Source organism: Nipponia nippon, unplaced genomic scaffold (assembly GCF_047370975.1).
Source record: "Nipponia nippon isolate SJK-2023a ecotype South Korea unplaced genomic scaffold, ASM4737097v1 scaffold_40, whole genome shotgun sequence".
NCBI classification, from domain to species: domain Eukaryota; kingdom Metazoa; phylum Chordata; class Aves; order Pelecaniformes; family Threskiornithidae; genus Nipponia; species Nipponia nippon.
Window position 1 is genome coordinate 1,949,770 of NW_028262359.1, and position 22,432 is coordinate 1,972,201.

A 22,432-nucleotide genomic window follows, 5' to 3' on the forward strand; every position below is an offset into this window, starting at 1 on the left:
TGTACATTTGAGTCAGACTGGTAACTAAAACCCTTTCCACCTAGCAAAAAAGAAGTAGCTGTTTGGGATTGGAGCTGAATGTAGGAGAGAACAAATGAAAAGAGTTTAGCAACTGGAGTTGACGTTGTTTTCCTCACCAGGACTTTGTTAAGGAGTGGTGGGTGGCCCAAGAACTGGTTTTGTGGTTGTAGGTCCCCTTTATGGACAGGCCCTGACTGAAAAGCTGGCATGCAACTCTTCCTCCCCTTCTGGTTGCTCCACGGTATTGGAGAAAAGTTAGGATCAGTTGCTAGCCTGTTGTTTTGGTGGTACGTTCTCTCCTTGACTCAACAGACAGGTCCTAACGCAGTCTGTAGAGGGAGAGGGACAGAATGAGTTGCCTGTGGAGGAGCAGGAGGAAGATGTGGCTTGGGGGTAGTTACAAGACAGGTTTGGGGTGGGGGAGAAAGGGGAGAAGAGTTTTGTGTTCTTGATCACTGATATGATGCGTTGCTACTTTGATTTGTTTGTTAAAATTTTCCACAGTCTGGTTCATGGCAGCAGAAATGAAATCATTAATGCTGGGGTGCCTTAGGTGTGTCTTTACAAACAAACAAACAAACAAAATTCCTGCTTTGATGAACTGCACTGAAAGCAAGTAATGAAATAACACCAGGAGCGATGAGCCCTGGCGAAATACTTGGGGAGTGGGAAGGGGTCTCTGTTCTCCGCATCCCTTTTGGCTATTAAATCTGCGTGGTGAATTATTTGACACTGCGACTGTGTTTCAGTCTTCTGAAATGGTGTTGCTCTGTTAGTGTGTAGCAGCTGGGCCTTCAGTAATGCGAACTGGAAAGTTGTGAGATTATTTTGCATCTTACTTCTCCTGGTATTCCTATAAACGGATTTTTGTTCTGCATTTATGGGTATGTGTAGTGCAGCATTGACAAGTTGCCTTTTTTCCAAGTAGTTTATATATGAACAGACATGCTGTGAAATACCGTGAAAGCTTTTTTAAGATAATCTTTTTGTTCTTTTTTAAGGGAGAAATGTTGAAGGGGGAGGGGATAAGCTATCTCTTCTGGCACTCTAACGGTGAGGAAAGTCAGCTCTGTCTAGAGATTCACTTAGTCCTTCTCTTGAATAAAATGAGACCATTACCACCTCTTACGTTTCCTGAAAAATTTCAACTTCAGATTTCTCAATTTCTGTGCCAGGTGAAGTGACCTCACATAAGCATAGCTCAAACACTGTGCTAAACTTTGCTAAAATGTATATCTAAACTCTGCTTATTTTATTATAGTTAAAACCTAAAAGCATTCAGCTGAAGACAACATGTAAGAGATGAAAATAGAGCTTTACACTAGGTTGGTTTGTCCAAATGTATGTTTGGGTATTACGACTCTATCGTATTTTATACTGGTATGATATTTATGGCTAGAGAGGTAAGGAGCCCTGCTTTCTTGAAATCTTAAAGACCAGCTTGGAAGAAGTGGTATGCTTAGCTCTTCCAGGACTTGTTGTGAATTGACCTTCCAAGCAGTTCTGCTTCTGGGATGTATCAAAGCTTGTTGAAATACTGACCTACAGTATTTAGCTTCCACCCCTCTTTTTCAGAAGTTGTATGTATTTTTAAAATGACCCGAATTTCTAATTAAAAGAAAAAAAGTGGAAAGATGCCCTCAATTTCCTTGTCCAAAAACTGTATAAAATTAAGATTTTGTTAAGCTTCAGACCAGTTAAAAAAAAAAAAAGCTTCCCAAAAGCTCATCTTAAAGAAGATGCTTTGAATATTTCCCAATTGTATTTAAACTCAAACCTTCACAGCTCCAAGAGTCTCAAGGTTAAACAAATATTGTCATGTGTTTCTGGAACTTAGGCTTTCAAGTCTTTTACAGCAATTGGATATCAAACTAAAGCTTCGGAATAGTTCAGCCAAATAAATACTTGTTTACAGTGTAAGAATTTTAGATTGACATCCGTGTACTTCTAACTCTTAAACAACAACTTGCATTTTAGTCATGTTAGAATCTGTACTGATGAGTGAGTTCCAGATGAACATTAGTTGCCTCTGAAGCAAAGTTACAGCCTTTTGTGGATTCACATTAGTGTATAAGGTTGATTTTTTTTTTTTTTTTTTTTTAACTTACCAGGTTTAATCATAGATTTTCTTCTCGCTTAACATCATTGTGTTCCTTGGGCTCTTTGTTTTATTCCTTTCTTAATTTGATAGGAATGGTGATAATTCAGTTGAGCAAAGTTTTTTGTTCTCAAATGCACTTCCATATTAGAATATACATTAAAGTCTAACTGATCATCTCTGATATGGAAGGCCTCACTCTTGGTGCTTTGTGTTCTGGGAATTTTCTGGGTTTTATTCATTGTGTACAAAACATTTGAGAACTTAGAATGGTTTTAAGGGAAGTTATGTCTCTGGCTTTGGGAATGAGATAATATATTTAAACGTGCTTTTTCCTTCCCTTTCTTCTTTCTCTGGCAAAAAATTCTGAAAAGAGCACGAAATGTTTTTCTTGGATGTATTCGTAACTCTTCAAATGGACTTTCATGAATAAGTGGAAGTAAAAATTCTACTCCTTAAAGCTGCTGTTCTCAGCAGTTGCATGTATACTCAGCAATGTTTAAATGCAGTGTATTGAGAGCTGTTTTATCCCGTTCTATCAGTCTCTTGCATTTGATCCTGCAAAGAAATTCCTGTGGTGTAGTTGTGATCTCACAGTAACTTACATGACAACAAATCTCAAAAACTCGGACTTCACGGCAAGGTTCTTTTGGGATATCAAAACTAAGGTCATGCTAACACCTTCTGCCTTAGAGTTTTAGAGCACAGCATCAGGGTTGGCAAGTATCATTTTTCAAATTTTAGTCATGGGAAAATGGAGGGACCAAAAGGGCAATATCTACTTATATGAGGCTTGTATGCTTTCAAAAAACCACCCCAAACCCTTGCAGAACTGCGAGTTTCAGTGTCCTGAAGGTGAGACAGTGAGCAGCCTTTTAGCAGTTTACTTTCTGCTGATTACAGCTTTGGGTGAATGCTGCCCTCTTAACTGCGTGTGGGTCTTGGACTTTTTGCTCTTGTCAGAGGAGGCAGGTAGAATGACGAGTTGCATTTTTCCTTTTATGATTTTTATTTTCACCTTATTCTAGTGAATCAGGTTCTTCTTACTAGTTTTCCAAAGGCCATGTTTTGGGCAGTGTACTCATTGAACTCGAAAAACAGTCTTCGTGTGTTAAATTGAGAACACATTTAAAACATCATACAGTTCTGCATTTTAAATTTGCCTACCATTGGTTTCTCAGTTTATTTACAGTGTCATCTTGGCTTTTGCAGCAAGTGTGCTTAACAATCCCCTGTTGTGCTAGAATTTTTATATAGCATTCTGTAAATGACTGAAGAGGATTATTGTGATTAAAAAGCTTTACTTAAGTTTGTAGCGCAATTTTTAAAACTTGTAATATTTTATCTTGGTTATCCCTTGCTCATCCTTTGCTTGACTTCTGCATACATCCAGCTTTTTGTGTTTATGACACATCTTCTGCTGAAATGGTTTTAAAGATTGTCATTGCCAAACCATTTGTTCAGTGAAGTTTTTGTAGGTACAGTATGATATCTAAAGCTAATACCTGTAATATTTTAGTGCTGTTGCTAGAGTTGAACACCGCAGTTAGCAAGATATGTATTCCAGGCGCAATCTCCGAATTCACATGTGTACTGAGGGTGGGGTGCTGCAATTAGTATAAATAAGCTAACTGTTTCAGAAACTTAAGATGTGAAGAGTGCAAGTCCCTTTTCTTTCAAAAGTGAGTAACTTCATCTTGCAGCAGAGTGCTTGGTCTTTTAGACAGATGGTAAAATAAGCAGGTGACTAATATCTTCTTGGGGTGTTTTAGAAGACAGGTGTTCTACTTAGGCATTTTAATATTACCTTGCAAAGTATATAAACCCGGCATACCTCCATGGAATCGGGGGCTGTTAGGTTAGTACAGCATAGTAATGAATAACCCAGCAGAATATAAAAATATGTTTAAAAGGGAATGTAGGCTTTAAGAAGATAAGTGAATAAATTTCTGTGAAGAGGAATTTCGTAATGATCTATCAATAGGAAGGATGTTTTGAAGAAAAACTTCATATTCTTATTCAGATTGTGCAGACTTTAAAAAAAAATGATTGCACTTTTCTTCAATGTTATTATAAGCTAGTCTGGCTTGGGAAGAAGTGATGGAGGATAGTGAGAACCTCCTGCTAGAGACAGAAAATGTGTGGCAGCCAAGCAACATTTAAGTCAGTCCAGACTTGCAGAAAAAGGTAAAGATGGGGGGCTGGAGCAGTGACTGTGGGTCTTAGAAGAAGCCTATGGGTGGTTCTACCCCACTTATGTTGGAGAGAAAATACTGAATTAAGTGCAATAAAACTTTGGGCAGTTTGACATCACATGTGAGCAGCTTGCCTCCTTGGTATCTTCTTTAAAAAGGTTAAGAAACTAACTAAGAAGCGGGAGATAAATTTCAGTTTGCTTTTTTTAATATTAAACACACAAGAACAGCCTGGATGTCTTTATTCCTGCTTTTAGATTTGCATTCTGTGTGGATGGCTTTTTATTTACTTGCTCCTTTCTAGTGTGTTGTACCTTTGAAGTTGTAAAGATTGTTAATCCTTCATCTCGGTGGATAGTTTGGTACTGTTTTGGTGCAGATCAGGTAGACCTGACCTCACGTAAACTTCTAGAATGATGGAACAAGAGTAAGTGAGTTTACACGTGACACCAAGTTGAGAAGTTATAATAATGAGTAATGCTCAAAATCAAGTGGTAAAGCTTGGGGTAAAACCAAGTCTTCTGACTGAAGCAGGTCAAGATGAGGATTAGTATCAAAGGAAAATAATAAACCCTGCCTTGTTTAGAGCTAGACAAAATGCTAACAACAGTCATGACCATAGAAGGAGCAATCCAGAGCTGGCAGAGAAATAAAAATCATCTCTTACAGCTTTCAGTTCTTGGTGCTGTTTCTGTGGCTGCTTGTCTCTGAGCACCTGACAGTAAGTTTGAAAAAGGAGTCAGCTTCTCGCAGTGTTTCACTTTGGAAAGCTAAGCTGACCCAAATGGCCATGAGTTTTCGTCAAGATTTTATGCACAGTAAAAGCATAAGATTGAAATGGAAGAAAACCTTTAATAATACTGCCTTAGAAACTATTGTTTCTTTTCCTCCTTCTGGAACCTTATATGCAGAGTCGTATACATCACTGCGAAAAAATTAGGTTTTTATTTTGGTGGATTCTCCTCTTGCCTAAGATGAACCTTGAGAAATATCATCATCTGGGGGAAAATTATAGAAGGGTGTTGTAGAATATCTTGCTTTACTTAAAAGAGTTTTTTTTTCAGCAAGACTCCGGGTTTTCTTCGGTTTTCTGAATATGTGAGTGTATCGCAAGCAGTAGTCTGTACTGATTGTCTTCCCTCAGTATCTAGTTCAAGGAGCAGGGCTCTGTACAGGTGCAGGAATGATAGCTGAGCTCTTTGGTGTTGCTACCGAAACTCTGAAGCTAGAATCAAAAATCTGATATCATGAGGTTTTTAGCACATTTGATAGATATAGCCTTACAGATTACTTAGTGCATTTGCGTTTATATCACTTGCGGCTTGTAATTTAACCACTGCCTTTTGTTGTGAGTGTTGTAACGTGATCTCATCAGATCGTTCGTCAGTGTCGCAAGTCTGAACTAATCCTCCTCTCCCAAACTTTTTTTTATGGTGGCACTTTCTACTTTGTTCCTCATTGACAATTTTAGTGTGAATTAACTAGGTGCCCTTTTTTTGATGCAGTTGAGTGTGTTTCCGCCAGTGTGAGAACGTAACAAATGTCTCCGCTCTTGCTTGGCTATTTTTAGTCCTGTTGCTTGTATCTGTTTCTATTCAAAGAATTCCTTTGGAAGCTGTTCCAGGAGAGCGCAGTACGGCGACGCGGGAGGGAGCCGGAGGGGGCAGGGAGAGCACAAGTGCCAAGCGTGTTCGTGATCTGGCAGTGAGATGTCCGACGTTGAGGGCTGCTTCCTATGTGCCACCTTGTTTACAAGAACCTCGCTCAAAGCAAATTCCCCTTTCTGGGTGCTGCCCTGGCTGCGTGGCTCCCAGCTTGTGTTAGCTATTTCATTCTGTCATTTGGAGTACCTGGATTTCAACCTGAATCTTCTTACTGGTTTGTTTTTCTGTGTAAACAGCAATTAATTTTAGGAGCTGTTTAGATATGGGGCGTTACATCAGAGCAAATAGCTGCAATATGCATTTCTGCAGTTTAATAGCCAAAGATGACAGTTCCCAGTACTTGTCTTTTTCCCTGCTCCTGTTACAATTCAGCATCTTTTTTTGTTCTTGTACCAGTTCAATCTGGATTGTCATTCCTAGTAAGTTTTTTTTAAAAGTTTTTTTTTTTGTTACTTAACAGTTTGGTTTTTTTTTTTCCTTTTTTGCTGTTGCATGAATTACTCATCCTGTGGCTACAGCTAGCTGTTGATTGTAATGGTACTGATTGATAGAGGGGCTGATCCACTGAAGGTTTGGGGTTTTTTTAACTGTTGTGTCTTACAGTTGGCACTATTGGCAAACTGCAAGCCTGAAGTGTCCTTGATGCATTCTTGTAGCTCATGTTGTATGTACTGACATAGCTCAAGCTTAAACTGTTTCGAAAGTGTCCTGCTGACATTGTCACTAGAGGTGTGGGAAATAGTGGTTTTGGGACAATTTGGTCACAGTTAATACAGGAAGGTCATAAGTCCTGTGCAGCTTTAGTGGTGTTCTTTAGTCTTATCTGAGATGCTTTGGCTACTTAAATATTTTTTTTTCTTGTAGTATTGATAGCTTACCCAGAATGTGACCTGATATGTCCTTCCATGTATTCTTTGAAGAGAACATCTGTAACTTGTTTAGTTCATACTCTGCAGCTGTTTCCTCACCTATATGTATATATGTATGTGTGTGTGTGCCCTGAGCTCACCTGGGCTTCTAGCTGATCCCTGAATTCATCTCGGACAGACTGGAAGGTTGTGCAAATCATTACATTCTGCAGAGGCTTTGCCTTGTTTTTTTTTTTTTGGTGGAGGGAGCCATCTGAAGAACTTCCAAGTCACCCAGCCCTGTCTTCCTGGACGAGTCTGTCTGGATTTCCTCCTTTCCCCCTCAGAGGGAATGCTGTGAGTTTTAATGAGCTGGCAGAGGGAGCAAGCCTTCTCAAGGTGGTGCTTTTGATAGGGAAGGGGTGGATGTTTAAGTGTATTATTCCTGTGAAAGTGAAATTGAAAGATGACCAGCAGAAGCATCAAATATTTAGTTGTGCGTACAAAACCATTAAGATTCCTTTTGCTGGCTAAATTGCTTTAGGGTAGTCTGAGTCTCTAGTTTGATGCCTGAAACTGAATGTAGACCAATGCTTCTGTGGCTGGGGGAAAGGACTGTGTTCTAGATTGCTGTAAGTTTTGTTAGTCAGGCTCTCCTAATGTTGGCTGAGTATAGCTTCCTCTTGTTTGGATAGAAGCATCTCCAAATTTTTATGAGTGTATTCTTCACTGCCAGTTACTGAATGCTAACAGGTATCCAAGAGGCTGGCCATTAAGGAGTGTTCCTCAGTAAAGGTGATACAAGTCTCTATTTTCCCACTGGTGATCAAAAGAATATATATGCCATAAGACAGTGATATATTCAAGGTCACTCTGCTGGCAGAGTCCCTTCCTGGGACGTTTTTATTTTTTAAAATGCCTACAAGGCATTTTTAATGTGGGTTTTTTTCTTTTTTTTTTTTTTCCTCTCCTGTTGTTAAGTGCAGAGCACCTGACCAGGATCAAGTCTGGCGATACTGGATCCCAGGAAAACAAAACGTGAAACCTCACGTTTTACCTATGTTATAATGGTGCATGGCTGCTGAAATGCAAGTTCCCCTTCCCACATGAACTTGATCTCTGTCCCTCGTGTCAGATTCAGCAGTTGTATAGCCTCATAGTTTTCCACTGGATAAGCTTATTCAACTGACTCACTGTTTTGTTTTAGAGGGTTTAGTTTGCTCTTGGGTCAGCTCACTGAACCAACTCCCTCTGCAGCTGCACGATCGTTAGTCTGATTGAAGGGAAGTAGCAATATTATGTGGTTAAGGAGTAGGGGAGCAGGTATGCCATTTCTGGTGACAGCTTGCAGTTGCATGGTATCAGATGTGAGATGAAACTTGATTTTAACGGAATAAACTGTTTGGGTTCTACCTGCACTATGGATTGAATTTTGAATGAATGCACAGCCAGGCTCCAAACAGGAATTAAAACTCTAGTCACTTTTTTTTTTTGTCCCAAACTCTGCTCAGCCGTCCTCCACTTGTGTGTGACTTCAGGAAGGCTGTGTTAGCTCTGGCTGCAGAGGGTAATGATTTTCAACCCTGAAAAACCTGCTAGTTCAGTTTTTTCCTCAGCTGCAATAAGCTTTTCCTTCTGTGAAGTACTAGTTAATGATTTTTACAAGCCTCCTAGTTAATGCAGTGTATAATTCAATCTGACTATTTGTTGCAGGGGGTGACTAGGCTGTAGTTCTGCTAGCTGCTGCTTTGTTGGAAGTTGTAGACACTGTAGTGCCCTTTCACTGGATGCTATTTGGGAAATCTTAGGAGGGAAAACACCAAGGGCTTTACCTTTTCTGGTTTTCTTCATTGATTGTTCCATTTTTGGGGGGGACAAACCCAGAGAAACAGCTATGAAGTGGAGATTTGCAATACTGATGGTTCTTCACCACTGAATGTAGCAGTGATGGAATAAACAGCGAGTATACTGTGTATTGACTTGGCTAGTATTTTCTCTCCTTAGGCCAGAAAATAAGAGAGCAGAGGGCTTGGAAATGGAGTTGTTCCTTTCCTGCTGTAGCAAGAGGAAGTAGTGTGTGCATGGCTGTGCAAGCACCAGGAACCACCTCGGAGCCACAGTGGTCTCTGTATGCTTCCTAACTTGAGATAGAGTCAGTTGACAGTTCAGCACAGCATACGGTGTGGTTGGTGATGGGAATGCATTCTCTCTTTTACTTTGATAGCTTTTGGAGGGGGTTCACATCAGAAGCGCCTTTTCTATGACAGAAGGCAAGAAATGAGGTCCTTCCATCAAAGTTGACAGGAATAAGTATTTAATTTTTCTTCAGGTCTTAGAATATCAAGACAGGCCAGAGCTTTTCTTAAAATATTCCTCAGCAGAGAAACATACTTTAAAAGTGAACTTGGTGTTGCCTCTTCCTCGCAGGATCCCCGTGATTGCTGCTTCTGAAAGAGAATTCCCATTTTCTATATATTTCTGTGTGGACCAGTGCAGCCTTTATTTTTTTTTTTTGTCTAGCTCATGGCAACAACTGTGGTCTGGTCAGGATTATGGTCTAGTAAGATCCTCTAGTTCTGAGACTGGTGCTTAGATAGAAAATACTATGCAGTTAGTCTAACTGGGTCTCTGTTACTTAAAGTTTCATTACGGTCAATGGTAAGTGCTAGTAACTAGTGCATCTTGCAGGTCTTTGCAAACATGGGGTATATAATTAGCTAGGACAGGGAGCAGGACTTTATTCTTTTTGCATGTGGAAATCCAACTGGTTGCTGTCTAAAATGACATTCTTCTTGCAGAAAGGCAGCAAAGGATGAGAACAGTGACTTTGTCTTAGATACAGATGTCTGAAACATAAGGTCAAGTCCTCTGAAACATCTAGGACATTCACGGCCTTTTGATTGTCCAGAATCACTCAGGAGGGTTGTCTTCTGACAGCAGCAGAGCCTTGGTTGAGTGAAAGATAAAGCCCTACGTGAAAGTCAGTTAAGCTTCTCTGATTTTAGTGCAACTTTTTTTTTTTTTTTTTTTTTTTTTAAATACTAATGAAAGTTGAATTTGGGGAAATTCAGGTTCTTCCTTCTGAAATTTTGATATGAATAAGGGCACTTTTTGCCTCTAAAGTTTGAATATTTATAAAGTAATGATGAGGGCAAGTCTGTTGGATGTTTATTGGGTGTAGTTGGCAGATTTTGATTAAAGCTAGGATAATCACCAGTATATACTAAAATGTAAAACATGTCTGTTAGGTAGACACTGGGGTAGTAGAAAAGATAGATATTATAAGATTAGAAGATTTTTTAAAATAATGTTAATGGTAATACATAACTTTCATGATTGAAACCTGCTCTACTAGTGGAAAACGTGCACTGTTCAGTGCCCCTTCCACATCATGCTTTTGAGAGGGCCTCTGGATATGTGACCAGTCTTTGCCTAACTCCAGTCTTTTGAAGATGAACACTTCTTTCTCTTCCAAAACAATGCTGTCTTTTCGTTTATTTATAAGACCTATTTGTATATTTCTTTGTCTTCCTTTGTATAATGTTTGCTTAGGAATACCAATCCTTGAAATGAACTTTTTTTTTAGATTAGGGTTTGTTTTTAGCTAATTATAGATTGACTTGGCAGATTAATAATTTCAGCTAACAACTTAATGAGTTTTAAGAAAGGTGGGTAAGAGAATTCACTTGTTTATTGAGTACGCTTTGCTAGCACAACTGGAAACGTATATGTTAGTTTATATGTTTGCGCTGGTACTCTGGCCACTCCCAGCAATCTTCTTTTCTTGGTAAGACATGGGAGCATACAGATAGTACAATTTCTCTCTCCTGTGGTGTTCTGCCAATGACGCAGGTCTACTCCTGGCCATCAATATTCTTCCTATTTAACACAGAAGACTGTAAGATGAGACATGAATCCTCCCAGGATCCATAGGCTCAGGTTCAGTATTGTTGGCTTGGGGCAGTACAGACACTGAGCAATCAGCACTGCTCCTGAGGAACATCTGACTCTTGCAAACTCTTTTCTCCTTTCAAGCAGTAATAAACGTCGTGAGATTCTTTAGACAACAGCACTTGAGGGAAATGCATTGCAGCGATGCTTTGCAGACATAATTTTTTTCCTCTGCTCTTTTTCCTTGTGCTGATGCCATGCTACTGCCATAGCAGTAAGATCTGGACTCATTGTACATGTACAGCAGTCATGCCATCATGAGGCAGTGTCCTGCAGCCTTTTCCTCACTCTGTCATTGTGAGAAATCCTTGACTGAGTAGCTTTGTGGTTAGAGTATAAAAAAGCAATCACACTTTTAAGGTGTTCACAGAGATTTCTGCACAGTGTTCTTTATCACAGCTCCTTGTCCAGAAAGTCAAGAAAATAACTTTCTTGAGACTGCCTCAGGAAAAGAATTGAAACTGCAAGTGTTTTGTTCAGCCGATGGAAGTGAACATTTAACTTCAGAAGGATTCTTGAAAGTCAGGTGGTATTGCAGTGCGTGGTCTTTCCCTGAAAGTTCAGCTATAGATTTACTGCGTCTTGCAGGGCTTGCCACCCTGTCAAGTCAATTTGTGTTCTGTATATGTCTAGCTTTTCAGGCTTCTTTGAGTCTAAAAGGACTAGATTTCTTGTCGAAGGAAAGTTGCAAAGAGCAAAGAAAGCATTATGATAGCTTTAAAAACCTGTTTTTTGTGTTGATATGCCTTCAATTACTCTTTGATTCTTTGCCTTCCTCTCCTCCTTCTAAAATCAGAGCAAAAATCCAACTAAGTGTGTTGAATAAGACTTATGGTAGGGAGACTTTGGGAGGGGGTGGGATTTGATCTCTTTAGGAAAGTTGGGTGTTGAGATACCAACACTTAAATACTGTTTTTGGAAACTAGAATAATTGTTGCCATTCCATCACCGTCTGGTGACGGCTTGTTATACAATACATATCTGCTGTTGTAGTGTGGGTTCTTGGACTAAACTTGCTGTACAGACAGAAACACTAAAACAAACAAAACATTGAGATTTGGGATGATTTTCCTCTTAAATGCTTCTGTTGCTTTCCATTTTTAAGTCTAGGTATTTGCTTTACGAGGAAGTGCTGAAATTTGAATTCCTTAGTGCTTGAGAAGCTGAACATACTTGAACAATTTTCTTAACTACTGATCAAAGGGGTTTTTTTTGCTTTGCTTTTTTTGTTTTGTTTGTTTGTTTTTAAAGTAAAAGCAAAAACAACCTTCCTCTGGAGATACCAGATTACATCAGTGAAAAAAAGGTTTACAGCAGTCTTGTGCTGCTTCTTTTTATTGTCATGAAAGAAAGTATGAACACGTTCTTTACAGAACAGTTCTGGGAAGTCCACTCTCTAATGCTTTCTCCTCCTTTTTTGGTAGTGCTGTGGGGGGTCTCTTTCATTTAATGTGTATCTGTTTCTTCAAAATACAACTGCTTTGGCTGCTTACTAGAGTTGCAGTGTGTCTACAAGGTCAAGTACTAACTGCTGATGAGGGACTTCGCACTGAGCCAGACCCTGACGTGGAAACTTAAACATCTGCTTCTCTGAATGCTTTTTTTGATCTTTATTAAACAGATTTTAATTAAGAGTTGTCTTGCTCCCAGTCTCAAATCTTCTTTCCTCATTTGATTTGCAGTTGAAAGTTTGTCAGTTTGTGATAGCCTACTCATTGCTATGACAACAGCCTGCCAAAGAGACTTTAATATGAGGAGTTGGAGAGAATAAGAAGCTGCTTTGCGAGCAAGGAAGTGTTCTTGTTCAGCTCCATCTTATTAATTAATAATATCCCGCTTAATGCTCAAAATTGTAGTCACTAGGGTAATTTGAAGGCAGTGGCTATCTGCCTCCCTTTTGCCTGCTGCTTCGGTGCTCTAAAGTAGGTGTGGTAGGGTGTGAAGGCTCAGCCCGGCACAGTGAAGCATGCCTGTGCCAGGGAGGTGCAATGTTTCCCTGGTCAGTGCACCGTCGGCAGCAGAGCAGAGCCCTTCAGCTGCTCCTCGTGCACACTGGGGCTGGGCTGGTTTCTGTGTCTGGACACTGCCTGTAGATAGTGGGAGCCAAATGAGGGGAAATAAAATAGCTTTATTTTGAAAGCTCTCTTTATATCAAGCTGCCAGTTGTGCTTCTAAGAAGACTGGATTGTGTCTCAAATGATTATAACATGTCCATGTTGGCTTGATGGGGAACGTCAAGCTGAAAGTGTGTTTCCACACTTGTCTGAAGCAAGTGCAAGTCCCTACTGCTGCCAGGAAGAGGCTCTCACCTTCGCTGGTTTTCTGCTTCGGACCTGTTGCCAAATTGTGGTGCTCATGGGCTGCCTGGTCAGCAAGATGAGGATCTTCTTTAAAGATCCCATTTTACTGTTCAGGTTGTTTGGCTCCGTTCACACCAGCAGGCTGATCTTGCTGTGCCGCTTCATCCCTCAGGTGTGTTTCAAACATCTGTGTGCCTGCCTTTTTCCTTAAAATGTCCTTTCATCCTGAAAAACAAACATGGCTTAAAAAGCTGTGGCACAGAGACACTGTAAAATACATGTTAGGAGAGGGGGAAAAGACACAATCCTCTTCAGGTACCGTAGGTTGCTTGGCTATCAGAAGTGTAGGCTATAGTTCAGCATGTGCTTTACAAACAGAAAACTCTTTGTTTTAACATGTGTGTACTGCTGTCATGTCCAAATCATGGATCACAATATTTTGAGTAGCTTTGGTGAGATTAGAGAAAATAGCATTGAAATGTATGTTGGCATTCCTAGGTACCAGAATCTGTGTAAACATGATGTTAATTCAGAAATGATAAGCAAGTTGAGACCCCACAGAGTTATAGTTTCTCAATGTATCTTAAATCACAGTGGGCTAATTCCAGACAATCATATTTGAAACTATTAGCTTGTCTTTCAGAGAGGTTAGTGCTCTGTCATGTTCTCTGTTCAGGGCTTTTTTTCATTGCTCATTGTGCTAGGTTCAAATCATGATGAGATGACCGATATTTAAAAAACAACCAATCAAACAAACAAAAACACCAACCCCGAGGTCATTATTAGTCTATATAAATTTAAGTTTTTGGATGTTGGCAGTCCAGTCAGCAAGGCTTACAAAGCAGATTTTAACACAAAGAGCAAAAGTAATTTCTGCTGCCAACTCAACTGAAGACTGTCCATAGCGTGTTTAAAATATCAGTGGACAGCCATGACCAGATAGTCAGCGATAAGCATTGAACTTGCTGTTCAGCCTGTCTCCACATCTACTTAATATTTTGCTTTCCATAGAACATGTTGTCACGAGCTTGAATAACCTCTGTTTTGACTGTGTCTGGCTTTTAGGGTGTCAAGCCCAGTGCTCTGAAGGCCTGTGTGTTCTGGGGCTTAGAAGACAACAAAGTTAGACTGCCTTAAGAGACTGGGAGACAGATTGGCTTTGGTGAATATATTCATAAAGCTGGAGAAACAGTGTGTTCTAGTTCAGCTCATACTACAGTCAGTTCCTGGTAAAGGTAGGCCTTTGCTTGTTAAATATGCAAGAGTTCATGGAAATATACTTTCTCCTCAGACTTTATTGAATGCTTTAACTAGTACATAAAGAAATTCAATGTCAGGGTTCAATTTTGGCCAATGAAAGTGTATTTCTGAAGTGAGAAAGAGATTTAGATGATAATGGGGTTAATTGTCTTTTAGGTTCTAGATGAGGCTCCTGAGCATTGTGAATTGGTGTTTAAACTGAAGCATCTCATTGCCACTTTAGTTGTTGAGTACCAATTACTTGTGAATGCTAGTGAGCAGCTGGGTATTGAACACATCCTGGTCCGTGCAATCACAGCAGTTTGCTTGGTTTTCATCTGAGTGTTATTGTGCATTGAACTCGGTGCTAGCCAGCTTGCACCAAAGCTGCTGTCCTGACAAGTTGCATTCAGAGGCATGTTCATACATTGGGGCAGCAGTAAAAGCTCTTTGGTGCTTGTTTGCACATCTCCTTCTGCCCAGGTGCACCACTTGCAGGTTGTCCTTAGTTCCCTAAATTTGCAGTTTTACTTCCCAGTGTCATGGGGACAGAAACCAGGCAGTTGACTGTGACCGTTCTGACCAGCTGAGAGATCTGTTTCCAGTTATCATAGCTACTACAAACCATACTCATCAATTAGCCTTCTGTTAAATGCTGTACGAACGCGGGGGGAATAACAAATTTGTTGTTTCAAAGTAATTTTAATGCTAGAGGATGAATGAGAATGAAAGCTGACTGTCACAAACGGGATAGCACTGATGTGTGTGTGGGGCTTGGGTTTTCTTTTGGCTTTCTTTGTTGCCATATGACAAAGGTATGTTTAAAGCAGGGTAACAGGTAGTTTTGTAAATAATTTCAGTAAATATGAGGGAGAACAAAACAAAAATACTGGCTACAGAGGCTGGGTTTAAAGGCAAGAATCATCATTTCTCTTATAAATGAGAGGTGAGAAGTAGAGAGGGCATTGGCCATAACCTCTGTTTATGTGCGGGAAGGCAGTTTGATGGTGAGGAAGAGAGGAACTGCCTAGTTAGTGAATGTGATTTTTGCGTTAGTGTTCTCAGCGGGTATGGGAGTGTTTAAATTCCAGGCATCAAAACAAGACAGCAGGTATTACAGAAATTTAAGGAGTGATACAGTTCGAGGTGAAATTTCAGCAGAGTAGCAGAGAGAAAAGTCTGTATGTTAAATGACTGGAACAAGCTGTGAGGTTTAGATGTTGTCTGGAAGTACAGATCTAGACAGATCCCAATCAGCTGGCAAAAATGCTTTTTATCCCCTGCCTTTCCCCCTTTACTGTAAAGACTGCAATAAATCCAATAATAGTGTATTAAAGCTGCTTTCTCAGGAGTCTGTATAGAGTTAATGGTAAAGGCAGGAAGAGTTCAAGCCACTGCATTTATATATTATCTGGGTATTGAATGAGTACCGTGCCTTAACTCATGCTCTTTTTTTTCTTTTCCTTTCAGATTTTCTATTTTGTACATACATTGTTTTGTATATACTGTATATGATGACTTCGGTGGGCAGTGAACGTACCCGGGGCACTCGGGACAAAACGCAAATTTCAACCACACAGCCAACACAACCACAGAAACAAGTAGTACAGGTATGTGCTACTATATCATCTTCTTCGAGTTAAAAGTTGAGCATGTAATGATATGCATTTCTTCCCTAAGTAAAAAGTGAGAAAAGATGGGGGGAAGAATCATGGTCTATTTTGGAAGAGTATGTTTGATATCTCACTTTAATTGCTCAGTAATCCAGCACAGCATTAAGTTGTTCCTGTATTCTTGGCTCTAAATGAGCTTTGTGTTCTTCAGCAACATTTCCCATCAGTGAGGAATTCTATGTCTATGCCTGTGTCAGGATTTCTGTCCTGTGACCTCTGTGTCCTCAGATCTCAGCTCTTCCATATGCCAGCCTCAAGATGCTACAAGATTTCTGGTCGATAGAGGAATTGGGGTGGGTGGGAAAAGCTTTGTTAGACACATGCTGTGTTCTACAGCATGATTCAGCATATCTGCAAGTTACAAAATCTTAAAACTCTTGTGTAATGTCCTCACAAAGTGAAATGAAGATGGTCATTTGCTAGCGGACTAAAATTATTTTGAGTGAGACTGAAATTAAGCTCTTACCCCATTGTCTTGATTCTCAGCAGCAGAGTAGTTGTGTGCTTGTCTGGGTTACACAGAGTGCAAAATGTCTCTGCTCCTGGCAACTCATTATTCTCTTGCCATGTACTTCTCAAAATTAGACTCAATTCAAGAACTGAACTGATGCCTCAGTTCTCTGCTGGCAGAGAATGCATCAATCTAGAGATGCGCCCGTGGGAAATTGTGTCTTTTATTGTTTTCTAGACTGATCTTTAACATGGAGGGGCTCTTGTTCTGTTTTGTACAGTATTAATTATGTGAGCTCGAGCCCTTATCATCTTGCGCTGCAGCCCTTTGTGTAGTTGTGATTCACACTAACGTGTGGATTTAGAAAGTGACTTTCAACAAAGTTGAATTTGTTTTTGTTTTATAACAAGTAAGGCTGCAGAGTGTAGCGAGCAGGTTGAGAAGTGGTGGTTTCCCCTTTTTTGACATTTGCAAGACAGCAGTGGAGTACTCTGCCCAGTTTTCGGTTCCCTGGCACAAGACAGACATTGGCAGATGAGAGCAAGTCCAGCAAAGAGCTGCGAAGATGGCCAAGAGGCTGGAGCACAGGATGAATAAGGGGTGGCTCAGGGAACTGGATTTGTTTAGCCCTAAGAAGGCAAGGCCTTCTTCTATTCGGGTACCTCATGAAAAGGTATAGAAAAGGTGAAGCCAGGCTCTTCTGAGCAAGACAATGGTACAAGTTGGAACACTGGAAATTCCAGCTGTTAAAAGGAAAACAATTGCTTACCATGAACATGGTCATGGATTAGAGAGGTTGTGGGACCTCTGTCTGTCCCCAGGCAGCTCCTCTGATGGGGCATGCTCTCAGTGGGAGGTTGCACTGAGTATCACTGGAGGACCTTTTCAACCTATGTGATTCATTGATTTTAAGCGTTAAGTCTTACAGACCTTTTTCTGCATTTTTTCCGCTTATTCTGCTTCTTCCATAATAGATACTGGTTTGGTCAATTCAGTGGAAAAGATGGTTATTTAATATACAGCAATTGTGTTTTAGAGCACCATATTTTTTTATTGTTTAGCTGTCAGATGGACCTTCCTGGTTGGTTAGCCTTTACAGATCAACAGAAATGTGTGGGATTTTACTGTTTAGTCACCACTGATTTGATTTTTCTGAATGTACAATAATATTACTTTCCCAAATGGAGATTTCATTGTCATAATATCACATTGATCATCATTTAAGTTATTTAAGAAATTACATCACAGTTCTTTTGCATTGCTTCTGGGTAACAAATATACTGTTTTATTATAAGATCTCCATACTTCTGTTTTCTGGTAGTTCAAAGTTAGTTAAAAATTTCTTTTACTCTCTTATGCCACAAAGATAGTATATCTTGTAAGGTTGAGTAAAGTTTTAGTTGTCTTAAGATGCTACTATTTTCTTAGTGACAATTAAAACTTAATTATACTCTTTTATAGGATACTACAGTGTTACTTGTAACAATGGTGCCTTAAAAATAAAGAAGAACCACTTTCTGGGAAAGAACCAAAACTTTTTGTGACAATGATTTGGTATTTGTGTAGTAAACACATCTTGTGGGTTTTTGGTGTTTTTTTTCTTCCAAGTCTTCAATTCCATCTGGGTGTAATCCACTGGCATAAATATTAGTGATATTGCCCTACTCGTGTTTCTAAGCTCTCTGCTTACACAGGAAAACTGAAGATACTGTCACACATTTGATACTGTTATAAAATTGGTATATTTTTGTCTTCTAACGTGGACTTGAAAGAAAGTTGGTTTACGGAGAAAATGAATCTTAATGGCTTTCTGTTTCTGGTCAAATGCCTCTACAGAAATTACATTGTCTCAATGTTTTTACTCTGGATATCTTTAAAGGAAATCTCTTCACTAGCTTAAGAGTTGCAGTGGGCCTGAGGAGGCTGAGTGAGAAGATGGATCAACAAGGCTTAATTCCTGAAACCAGCAGACGTTTCGTTTTTGCTCTCTGCTGAGCTCTCAGCAGACACTAAGAAAGAACACCGCACTGACCGTGAGGCTTTCATGGAGGGTGGCACCAGGGCTGGCACAGGGAATTCCAGAGCAGGCTCTCCTTTCTGTTACTGACTGACGTATGAAGCTGTCAGCATGACACTTTGAAAATGTGAAGTAGCACAGAGTACTTAACTCCGTTACAAACGCTAATTGTCTTGGAACTTCGCCTCTGAGCACAGCAAATGTCACTTCCCTCAAGGAACTGGGAGAGCTGCAGTAACTTCCCAGAAAATAAGCAGCTGGTGGTGTACAGTGGAGTAATTTTTAGACGCTTCTCAACATTTACACTTGGCAACCTCCTCTAGAGCTTGTATTCGTGGTAAACTCCAAAAGCAAAGCAGCTGATTAAGTCTGAACTCATGAGGCACAGAATTTCATGTGGGTACCCTGTGAAGTGAGACTTTGAAAGGTGAGATTCAACCAGCTGCCCAGGATGAATCCTTTCTGTCAAGAATTTCAGTGGATGAGGTGGTCCCCTTCTCGAGGAAGAAGTCTTCCACAGAACATCAACTCACATTTTGGGTCCCGTCTCTCTTCAGCATCAGCCTTCTCTAGCATGAGACAGTAGCCTCTTCTGTTTGAGCAGAAATCAAATTAGGTCCAGGATCATGTAGCATACAGTTATCTTTGGTATTTTCATGGGAGTGCCGTTCAAGTAGACTGCAAATGCCACACTATGAAGAGTGGCCTGTACGATGAGACATTAGTGTTCTTGAGTTGCTTTCTTCTGGGGCAGCCATAGCCTGTTTGGATTTATGGCACTTTACTGCATCCATTCATTTTAGTCTTTCAGCTTTTGGAGGAGTTGCCAGCATGGATTTGTGGTCCAGAAATGTTACAGAAGCACCAAATACTTCATCAATAGCAAGATCCTTTAGCAGTTTTCAGAGACAAGTATTCACTTATAAAGAAAATAAGTGCAGCTGTTCAGAGGCAAAATCTTGAGGCATGACTCAGTCTCTTTTTAAGTGCTCGTAAAACTACAGAGTCAGGTTGTTGTTGGGAGAGGTGTGGAACATGATGTGAGCAGGAATCATCAGAGATGTGGTTAATTTGGAAATACCATTGCCAGTTTGTTACAATAAAACTAACTCTGGAGTGGTGGATACTAAATAGAAGTAAAAGTAGTAATATCAAAGCATAGGCTTCTGTGGTAAATTCTATTTTATTATATGGTTGTCCTGTCTCTGTGGTGACCTTTAACTGTGGTTCAAACCCATTAGAATGTGTTGAAATTGCTTCTGTCCTAGCGAACTTTTTAATTATAGAATGGGCATAGGAGATGTTAATCCCTTCCCCATAGCACCTCTGTGCTTGTTGTGTATGTTCTTTTTGGGAATCTGGAGAAAAAAAATATAGTGACACTAGGAGATACTTTTTAAAAAGTATATTGTTACCTTTTGTGTACTTTATTGGATGTTTGCGTTTTTCAGGCAACAGCAGAACAGATTCGCCTTGCTCAGATGATCTACGATAAGAACGACGCAGATTTTGAAGATAAAGTGAAACAAGTATGTTTCTTATGGTACAGAGTTTTTATCCCTTGCAATAAGGTGCTTCAAAGCTGGCTTACATTTTGGAGCTAGAAAGTCTGTTTCTGATTTAGATGAAACCTTTTTCAGAACAACATAAGTTTAACTAGGAAAAGGTTCTCTTATTGCACTGTAAAGTCTGTTTACAAGAAATTGTGTGGTAATACAGCTCTGGCTGTATAGTTGCACTGGTGTGTTTTCCTCTGTAGACAAACCTTTAAGCCAAAACTCATCTGTCCTGATGTCTCTTCCAGACTGTATCTCTCTAGTATGGCCGTGATGCTTAATGATCGTCAGAATAAAGAGTGCATTCAGCTTGTCCACATGTACATGCACATGGGAAAAATATGTCACCTGTGTAAACTGAGTTTGCTAATGTCTTGGCTATTTTTCAGGAAAAGTAAAAATGTAATCATAGCTTAAAGGTGAATTGAAGTGTTATTTTAAAAAAAATAAAAATCATCTGACCTCCCAGATCTGCGTATGCATTAAAATGATAGAATTACACTATGAAAATGAAATCTCACACCGTGTCCTCTACCATGCCACGTTTCAGGTGTAGATGCTCAAACTTCCATTACCCAGTTACAGCCAAGACCATTAGTTCGAGCAGTACTGAGAATCCGGGTCCCTGTTCTGCTGTGGGTATTGGTGATTTTGTCCTAGTGAACACGTCACAACTCGTGAAGAACCTGAAGAACCTCCCAGAAGGAGAGGACAAATAACATGAATGCATTAATGCAGCAGATGAACAGATTTCTTGATTTCTTTTCCTTTGTAAAACCTCCTCTGAAGCACTGTTAAGTGCTTTTTGTTGTTCTTGTTATAAATTTGTTCTGTTGCTGTGCCAGAAGTGAAGTCTTGTACTTCCTGAAGCCAAAGGACCCTCATCAATAGTGCTTGTAGCTCTGCCGGTGGGAAGGATAAGAATTAAGTTCTGCATAGGAAATCTCCATTATTTTACATTGCGCATATATATTTCTAGCTCATGTAGGTTTTTTTTTCTTTGAGTGAAGTTGCTGGATGTGTCCCATGACAGACTGTGATTATTTCCATCCCACACTCCTCAGGATGTGCACTGCGGGTCTGTGGAGCATAATTCAGTACTAGGTCTCCCTAAGCAGCCATCGCTTATGCCTTTTGTGTGGCCTTATGCCGAAATAGATCGAGGGAGCTGATCTGGCTGAAAAATAACCTTTTTCTTAGTCTGAATGTTTTTCCAGATGGATGTGTTCTCTGCCATGGCTTACCTTATGTCTGTTCTCACACAGTGGGATAAAGAGGGGGATGTTTGATGGAGAGGGAGAAGGGACAATACTGGAGCTACCCTGGTCTTTTACATCTTTACCCTGATATACTGCTGTCTCTGGGGTGACAGCATTTGCTGCAAGCATAAAGGAAAAAAAAAGTGTGAGAGAGAGTGCTTTCTTGATTATCTTGTAATTTGTGTTTCATCCTGTCTCTTCTCTGAATCCCAAGCAGATCTGTAAAATGCAGATACCTTTATTTAGGATTTTGGTTTGCTCTAACACAGTAGCTATGCAGTTTCTTGGAATCCGTGGTGGTACTAACTCTTATTTTCTTATGATGATAATTTAGATATTTTAACATGTCTGACTTTTACTGCCAGCTTATGGAAGTGACGGGGAAAAACCAGGATGAGTGCATAGTGGCACTACATGATTGTAATGGGGACGTGAACAGAGCAATCAACATACTGCTGGAAGGAAGTTCAGACACGGTAAGGTTTTACTTTCATATTAAACCGCTCTTTCTGTTTGCTGCGTCTGTCTACTTCTAAGGAGTGATTGGGAAAGTTGTATTGCAGAAGCTTTCTATTTCCATGTCTCTATTCAAATTCTTTTGAAGGAAATGGAGACCAGGGCAGCATCTCTACTGCATATATACCTTAGAGTAGGCTGAACCTTGAAAATGTTGTGGGTATTCATTCAGCTGGTCTCTTGCAGAGTCCTCCGGCTTTCATTTATATGCAGCAATTTTAACTCTGCAGCAGAACTCAGTGCTCTGTCAGACATGGGCCTGTTTTTTGCTGCAATGTTTGTAGTTAGTCTGTAGCACCTCCACAACCCTGAGACCTGAGTCTGAGTGTTTGCCATGAAGGGGAATCTTTATAAACTTAAAGGGCAGGCAGATATTTTAAGTCGTGCAACTTCTGTAGGTGTGCATTGCCAGTATTGAAGTTGGTGGAGGTTTCCACATCTGAAAGTTACGTTGACAATGCTACTAATGGCAGAATAGGATACAGCTAGTAGTTATTCCTTTCACTGTGTTGCTTATTTGCATGACTTTATTGAAAAACAGAAAGAGGAGACTAAACAATGTCGTGGTTTAACCCCAGCTGACAGCTAAGGACCACACAGCTGCTTGCTCACTCCCCCCTGTGCCCCCCCCCCCCCCGTGGGAT

At 40.1% G+C, this 22,432-nt stretch overlaps 1 protein-coding gene across 1 annotated transcript in view; it reads left to right on the top strand.

The window, feature by feature from the left end:
• UBAP2 (ubiquitin associated protein 2) overlaps positions 1-22,432 on the top strand; it is a 51,034-nt gene that overhangs the window by 7,549 nt on the left and 21,053 nt on the right. Inside the window, exons 2-4 of the mRNA XM_087777659.1 lie at positions 15,787-15,926; positions 19,909-19,986; positions 21,638-21,748. Of these exons, the coding sequence (XP_087633785.1) occupies positions 15,828-15,926; positions 19,909-19,986; positions 21,638-21,748 (288 nt within the window). The 5' untranslated portion in view covers positions 15,787-15,827. The remainder of the gene's footprint in view (positions 1-15,786; positions 15,927-19,908; positions 19,987-21,637; positions 21,749-22,432) is intronic.